Raw genomic sequence first — 8,325 nt, forward strand, 5'->3', positions numbered from 1 at the left:
ATGCCTGAGTCACTGACACTGTGGTCAGTTTAATTAACCCATTCCCATGGCCACTGTGTTCCACTTTCCCCTCATGTGGCAGGGTGACATGATGGGCTTTGGGCTGACCAGGTGGAAGCTTCCCGCTAGTGTTTCCATCCTTTGCCTAGGCTCTAACACAATATGTGCGATCTTCTATGTGTGAAAGAGAAGTTTACTATATGTGGGTTGAAATAGAAAGTACCGTTCAGGCACAGTGTGATTCAGCTGGGGGTGGTTTTAGGGGCTGAGAGTGGAGAGCATTTGAGGTTGATCAACGTTTGCTTGAACCACAGTGTCATGGGTTTTTCCAAGCCCTTGTCTACATTGGTGGCCCACCATTGTTGCTATTTGTATGACTGAGCAGTTGAGCATTTGATTGCAGATGTACATTACAAAGAAAGTCCGACAACAAATTAAACACAATTATAAAAGCATGGTATGAGCTTTGTAGAAAATCACTGGTGCGTCTCTGTGTATGTGTGTATTTGTTTTTCTGCTGTCATAAGGTCCAAAAATGAGGAGCCCGTTACACTTGCTGCATTGTCAGCAGGACATATCCTCTTGTAAGCTATACGTGGTTAAGAACGTCTGTAAGACTCCACAGCTGGCTAGTGACCAAACATTTCATATCAGCACTGTAGATTTGCAGTTTCACATTAATTCAGGTTCAGTCAAACAAATTCAGCTTCATTGGTTTAGTTAGTGTTGTTCATTTGAGCGGTCGTATCTTTCAGTGTCGTCAGAGGATTCATCGTCAGCGTTTTAAAGCAGAGAGCCGTGCGCTTTTTCTTCTACTTTGAAATCTCATTCTGAATACTTTGTGATCGCTATAATCATTCATGTTTGGCTAAGTGGTTAATAACATGTGCTTCTATGATGTGACAAACTCGGAAAGCAAATCTATTTGTGATCAAACTATCTGTATATTTGAAGAAAAGGTATAAATGAATATGAAATATCCAGTTCAGTTTCTTACAGTATCATTTAGTTTATTGTCGCAAAGCTTGTCTCATATAACTTCATGAGTAGGTTATGAATGCTTTGATAATCTGAATGGACCGCTCAGCTGTATGGTTATGCCATTTTTTCGTACGTCACTGCAAACGGGCTGAAAAGATGTTGTGATATGCTGATTGCTCTATAGAAGCAAACAAGAAAAAAAAAAGGATATGAAACAAGAAAAGGGCCAAAGCACAGATTAGACTACTCGGTCAACAACCCAGTATGCCAAGTCAGTGTAGTTTATCCTAGACAGATAAGTTGTAGATGGAGCTCAGATCAAGCTGCCAAGTCGCTGTTCTTTGCTTGAGTGAGAGCAGGAGTTATCTTACGGTTTGAGAATGGTGGCGCTGCTCCATTCCTACTGAAGGACCTAATGAGAAAACATCATTTAGATTTTATAGAAATGTTTTGTGCTTTCACCATATTTAAAAGTATAAAGAAATATGCACGCAAAGCATTTAAATTGCATTTCTTTGTCAAGCTGATTTGGTTAATCTTCTCTTGTTTCAGACTACTCACTGCCTGCAAGTTGCATCTGTGTTTATGTCTGCATTTATCTGGATAGTTATCTCTGCCGCTGTTATCAGCTGTCTCACAGGGTTTCCTCTTTGTGCATTAGTTAACTGCATCTGAACAGTGAGGAACATTGTGCCTAAGAGCCAAACGTTAAATCTCAGGTCATTTCTGATTAGGATGTTTTGGTTTTTTTGGGGCGGGGGTTCATTAAAACAAAAACACAACATTTGCTGAAAAGTAATTTATTTGTACTTAAGCGGTAAATTAACTTTACTTATACAGCACTTTTCTAGTCTAGCTTTTACACTTTTACACAACAAGCCACATTCAGCCATTCACACACAGGTATTCAGCATGTGTTAGTCTATACAGTTTTACAGGAAACACAGCACTTTTTTTCTCTATGACACACGTTCACTATCTTGCCCAAAGACGCTACGACAAACTACCGACCTCCTGATTGGCAGACGACCGCGCTTCCTGTCTGTCCACTTTCAGCATGGCTTTTTTCGTCCAGCTGCTGTCAGGGTTGGAGCAAAGTGTCTTTCCACCGACTGTCTGAAATCTGTAATTGGTTGTGAGCTGTTAATGCCATCGTAAAGCAACAATTTGTGCATTTTTTGTGCTAGCACTGTAAGGGTTTAGTTCATTTACAGGACAATATATTCTCCCCAGTTACATTCGGAGGTTCATTGTAGTTCTGATGCCAGCTGCTAGTTTTCACACTTTTAAAAATGATCGGGATACTTTCTGTAAAGAAGACTGTTGATTAATAAAGTAAATATATTGTTTGAAGCACTCTAAGCAGCACAGAATAAGCAATTCCCATCACCCCTATTTAACTGTGATGATGGCAGAACTCTTACAGACACACAGTTCATCTAAACCTGGAACAGTACCAGAAAAAACAGAGGATTAAATATCACTCGGGTAAGAGGGAAAAAATCATATAAATCCTACAGGAATAAATGAGGATATTAGTAATTCTTTTTTTATGTTACTTTCAGTTCACATTGCCAGGCTACTTACATTATTGCTGTTACGGAACAGGTGCCTTCCCTCTGAATGGTGTAATTCAGAATCTTATCAGTATGGATTTTGGTGGTGGACCATTGTAGACACTGGCAGTTCTGCACAGGTCCAGTAGCTGAAAACATCACATATAGAGGAAGAGAAATTTAGTACTACTTAGTACTAATTTCACCCTGACATAAAGTCAGATAACATTCTTAATTAGTAGTTTTTGTTTTTTTGGTACTCACCTGCATGGACCAAGTTCATCCATGTGGTGAAACAGAGAAACGTGGCTAGAACCAGACCAAACTGCATCATCAGAATGATAACTTTTGCCTTCAGGTGTTCTCTCAGCACACACTCTGTATCGCTAAGCAAATTATCAATGTCAAATTAATGCTTCCGTCTTATCAAATATAAGCCCCACCTAACACCATGGTGTAGTTGCAACAAAGGAAGCCAGTAGAATTTTCATATAGGCCAGGTCAACTATTAATAGCAATATCAGTTGATCTCAATTCATTGCCCTCCATTTTGCACATGCAAACACCAGAGCAATGTGTACACATGTATGTTAAGATACATATGTAAATATGTAAAGGTTCAGTACGGTGCTTTGTGTGGGACTGATTTGATGAGACACAAACTTGCAGAAGTGCAAACAAACTGTTTATTTCGGGACAGTCATGTTGGAAGCGTAAGCGGTTTACACTGAACTCAGTGACTGCAGCACCTTTAGCTGAAACGCGTGAACTATGTGTTTTTTTGTGTTTTTTGTACGTGGAATTTGAGGTGGGTGCTGGCCTCGTTCCCTTAACTTTTTTTGAGTCAGATATCTAAGTTGATGAGGCATTTGAATAACCATCTAGCCAAATGTGAATGATTACTATAATTAGCAGGTATATGAAATTATTATTTCAAAATCTTTAAAAAAAAAGAATGATCAACATTCTCTGCTCGGAGAGGCTGGGGGTTTGTCTCACAAATATATCTTCAGAGAGCTCCCAACAAAAAAGAGTATGAAAGTTTCAGCTCTCAGATCAGCTCAAAATAGCAATTCCTGGTTAAACAGCTTAGATATGAAAACCCAAATGCATGAGAAATATTTGAGTCACTTTCCGATTTTTAACGTAGCTGCTAACAATATTAAAGTGAACACAAATTAATTTACAAGCATGCCCTGCCAAAGGGCTGCACGGTGGTGTGGTAGTTTGGACTGTTGTCTCACAGAAAGAGTGTTCCTCTCCAGGTACTCCGGCTTCCTCCTACCATTAAAAAACATGCATGTTAGGTTGATTGGTGATTGTAAATTGACCATGGAGTCACTGTTAGCATGCATGGTTGTTTGTCTTCTTTGTCTCTTTATGGCCCTGTGATGGACTGACGATCTGTCCAGCGTGTACCCTGTGTGTCTCTTGTCCTATGGCAGCTGGGATAGTCTCCTGCACACCCAGAACCCTGAATTGGGTCCTATACTATGTTTTAAATAAATAAAGTAAAATGTATATGCTATATTTCCAGGTCAGATATCAGATTCAGTATTTGATGTTGTTGTAATTGTAATATGTTCAGTTAAACAAAGAGTTTTGATGATTTACCTATCTCTTTCAAACTACAGCACCCATTTCTTTTCTTTTTACAAACTGGGTTAAACTGTCTTATATGTTGTAAAACGTAGAGGTGTTAGTGAGTGACAGTTCGGTCCCGCATTTTTAGAGTGGCAGTGGAAACAATTTATCAGAATGTCTTTAATATTCTTAGAAGAGAGGAAACAACCCCACCCCCTTAATACTATTCTACTAAATGCGACCACCACAAGTGTGCTCATACACCCTTTCAAAGCTCTATGATCAGGATGTGGTGATAGACGTAGAAGAGCAGACCACCACTCTTCCGTTAAAACCAAACCTGACACAGAAACGGAAAGCAATAGAATCAAACAAATAGCAAACAACATGTAGAGTAACAGGTAGCAAGTAATATTAACTATGAAATAAAACAAATATCCACTTCAACATCCCACAGCATTTCATCTGTTGTACCAAAATTCATCTCAAACAATTTTCGTGACTCTTTGAAAATACCTGTGCCTGATGTTTTGACCTGTACCTTTAAGCTTCATCATTGTGCAATTTTGTGTGCATGACAGTGAACAGGTTGAGCGGATGTTGTGATACATACTGATCCGAACACTGATAGCTCTCTACTGGAACAAAAACAATCTGGTAGCATGTTGCATTCTCTAAAATCCCCCAGTGACAAATGACCATGATTACTGAAACAACCACTGACTGTCATTATCTCTGCACAGCCATCGCAGTCTAGCTGTGACAGACAGCCAACATTGGCCAGCTCAGACCAGCCGCTGCTGCATTAGCAGATCGACAAACATCTGTTCTAGGTGCGAGGGGACTTTGTAACAACAAGCAGTAAGACTTAAAAACATCCAACCCCATGTTTTCTGTAAGGTCTAAGGGCACAGAGTTCACAGCAAATAAAGTTGTGATTGAGAGAAATACCATTTTCTGTAACATGAGATGGTTTGTGTGCCTTGTTAACTGCTGAAGTGAGATAGCTGAAGAAGGCTGTTTGCTGTACTGGGTGACTCAGATGATTGGTTGCTGCTTTGAAGGTTGAGAAGTTTTACTGGGCAATGACATGCTAGCTGACTTGCCATGTTGTTGATGGTTGCTTGCTATCACACTATTCACTAATCATATTAACTGGTATATTAACACATTGACTACTTTAGTTGTCAGTTGTTTTACTGCCATGGCTGATGGTTGTAGCCCGCTGAGGATCGCTGGTATATGGGTGGTGATAAGGTGGAAACTGGCTCTGTCATGTTGACTGTTCCTCTTAATTGGCAGATTTATCATGTCAATTCAAAGTGGAACTTGTTGCTCCATGCAAATCCATTTGTAAGTCACAAAGCAATGTGGAGGATTAAGGTGAAGCACCTCTGAGGTAGAAGACACACACAAAAGAAGAGTTGCATGGGCAGTATATACAATGTGAACTTGAAGTCACGTATTGATTTGTATAAATGCCATATTGTATCCCTGCTTGCTCTGAGGCTGTCTTTTGTATGCACGGACCTTAAATTCTAACTTCATCATAGTGTTCCTCAACTCAAACTGTAGGATCAACCTTATCAATCATATCTTTGTCCATTTCTGCTCCTAATTACCAAATACTTAACAAGTCTATCCACTGGGAAAAAAGCATGTTTTGATGAGTAAAAACACATCTTTATGATCATTATAAAACCCACTGCATACGGCCCTATAGAATAAACACACTACTCAATGTATTTTGAAGTATCATAATTTGGTTACTTTTCCTAATTGTCCAAAAGAACGACTCAAACTTTTCTGGTGAACAAATTTTGGCAGAGTACCTATTTCTTAATTACCAAATCTCACATCCCATGGCACGACTCAGTTACTCCTGGCGAGGTGCTTCATCTTTCATTCCTTTGCCTTTCTCCTTCTCTTGCCTTCTCTACTTGATTTAGGCATTTTTAGCCAAACAAAAGAGAAAACTAAAGAGGCAACAATGCCAGTGAGCAAAGGTAATGGGAGATCGATTCTTACAAAGCAACGCTCTCGTCCCAGCATGCAACCCAGTATGACAAACTCTCACATTCTCCACAGAGAATGGCTTGGTTTGTTGCACAAAAAGACTAACTGTTCCTGTGATTAATATGTCCGGTGCATGAGAATGCACTTGCATTTCAAAGGATTTTATTTTTGCAATTTTTTTTTTAATCTAACATGAATGATTAACTTCCATAGAAATGTCATGTGTTTGCATTATATTTACTAGTACATGACAATGAACCACCTGCACTACTTGAGATTGTGATCACAGAAAGTATTGAAAATTGTATTTCTAATCAGAGATGTGTTAGACAGGTATGTTTGTCCAGCTGATATTTCTTTATGTCTTAGTTTCGAGCTACTCACTCACTATATTTTACCACTGGAATTATAATCTTTGCATTTACCGGTAGATAGATAGTTATCGCAGTCATTGTTATCAGCTGTGTGTCTCAGCTGGGTCCGTCTGAAGATTTGTTCTTTGCATTTGTGTGCAAACGCAGTCGGAGCTACGAGAAAGCACAGTTACAAAGATTAACTCTTAAATGCCTTGTACACGTCTGCATACTTTGTCTATTCTGATTCAGTTTGTAGTTTGTTTGCTTCAAACAAAAACACTCAATATTTGCTGAAGAATCATTTATTGGGCACAATGTGGAAAACATTGAAAAATATCATTTTCTGACACATAGATTTAAAACAACAAAGTGATAACAACTTATATTTAAATAAATATTGCAGATGTATCTGTTTTTGTGAAGGGTTTTCTTCCCTAAGATACGATATAGTAGGATAACTAAGATTAGATAAAGGAACGTCTGATGATATCGGGGAGTTTGATTTTGTTGTGCGTTTCCTCAGGCCCGACTTCTCTGCCACTGCCTCATTTTCCTGGATCTTTTCTTGAGTCTTTTTACAATTCTGCTTGTTCTTTGGGGGGATTTTGTAGGTGCCGAGGACACTGCTGGTGTCATTTCACTTGCTGATCCTTCTTCCTTCTGGATCTTCTCCACCACTTTAGGTTTTGCCTTGCTGTCCACCTTCTGCATGGCTTTTTTCGTCCATTTGGTTTCAGGGTCCGAGCAAATTGTCTTTCCACGGACTGTCTGAAACCTGAAATTGAATGTAAGTTGTTAATGGCGTCATTATACAGTTTCAAGATGATTCCTAACGTGTTCTGAGTGGGCTCACTCCATTTGGAACAAAAGTGTCTCCTGGCTTACTTCTATTGGCATCTACCCTTGCAGATGGTTTTACTTTTGAAAGACATCTATCGGTTACAATGCAGCTCAAATGAGAACTGCTGTTTTTTTTTAAATTAACGATGATGGGGACCCTTTTGGAAAGAAACTATGTTATCAATCTATTAGATGTATGCAGCTGTAGTGTCCTGTGCAGCATAGACTATGAAATTCCCATCACCCCTATTTAACTATGGAGATGGCAGATCGATCTGGGTAATTCACTTGGATAAGAGATGATGAATAACTTAGTTTGTTTTGGATTCATTCATTCATTTCTAAAATATCATATAATTCATTCAGAAGTAAATGTAGATATTGGTCATTTATTCAGATATTGCTCAATTCGAAATAGACCACTTACATTATTGCTGTTATGGAACAAATGCCTTCCCTCTGAATGGTGTAATTCAGAATTTTATCAACATGGATTTGGGTGGGGGACCATCGGAGACACGGGCAGTTCTGCACAGGTCCAGTAACTGAAAACATCACATACAGAGGAATAGAAATTTAGTACTATTAATTTCCCCCTGACAAACAGTCAGATAACACGCTTAATTTGATGGAGTTTCTTTGTTGTCTCTTTTGGTACTCACCGGCATGGACCAAGTTCATCCATGTGGTGAAACAGAGAAGCGTGGCTAGAACCAGACCAAACTGCATCTTCAGATTCACACTCGTTTTTTTTCTCGTATGGTCGAGCTTAGAATTTTTCAGTACACACTCTGTTATACTCAATAAATGATCTCACCGCTCAGATAAATAGATCTGAGAGCGCGGAGCCAAATCAGTCTTGTTCACATCACAGGCACTGTGCATATGTTGATTTCTCTGTCAAGCTGTGAAGTTCCCTCTGTCTGTCTGAGCATTCAAGATCTCAGCTCTTATACACCACAAGCCCCTCGGCCTCTCCCTCACCTCACCCA

General features: G+C 39.3%; 1 protein-coding gene across 1 annotated transcript; it reads right to left on the reverse strand.

Annotated features, from left to right (window-relative positions):
• Nucleotides 1-1,865: 1,865 nt before the first annotated feature.
• Nucleotides 1,866-8,325, reverse strand: LOC142399525 (uncharacterized). Its single transcript, XM_075484252.1, has 6 exons — nt 7,996-8,325; nt 7,761-7,878; nt 7,014-7,268; nt 2,802-2,923; nt 2,569-2,686; nt 1,866-2,104 (listed from the first exon to the last, which is right to left on the reverse strand). The coding sequence occupies exons 1-6, from the start codon at nt 8,060-8,062 to the stop codon at nt 1,975-1,977; spliced, it is 810 nt and encodes a 269-aa protein (XP_075340367.1). The 5' UTR covers nt 8,063-8,325; the 3' UTR covers nt 1,866-1,974.

The sequence above is a fragment of the Odontesthes bonariensis genome, chromosome 14 (assembly GCF_027942865.1).
Source record: "Odontesthes bonariensis isolate fOdoBon6 chromosome 14, fOdoBon6.hap1, whole genome shotgun sequence".
NCBI classification, from domain to species: Eukaryota; Metazoa; Chordata; class Actinopteri; order Atheriniformes; family Atherinopsidae; genus Odontesthes; species Odontesthes bonariensis.

What these genes read in the sequence shown, in the direction of transcription:
- LOC142399525 (XM_075484252.1), bottom strand. Translation starts at nt 8,062, where the DNA reads ATGCAGTTTGGTCTGGTTCTAGCCACGCTTCTCTGTTTCACCACATGG. An exon ending in TGGCAGAGAAGTCGGGCCTG is followed by an intron (nt 2,924 to 7,013) that starts AGGAAACGCACA and finishes TAATTTGCTTAG; the next exon opens with CGATACAGAGTGTGTGCTGA. An exon ending in GATGAACTTGGTCCATGCAG is followed by an intron (nt 2,687 to 2,801) that starts GTGAGTACCAAA and finishes TGATGTTTTCAG; the next exon opens with CTACTGGACCTGTGCAGAAC.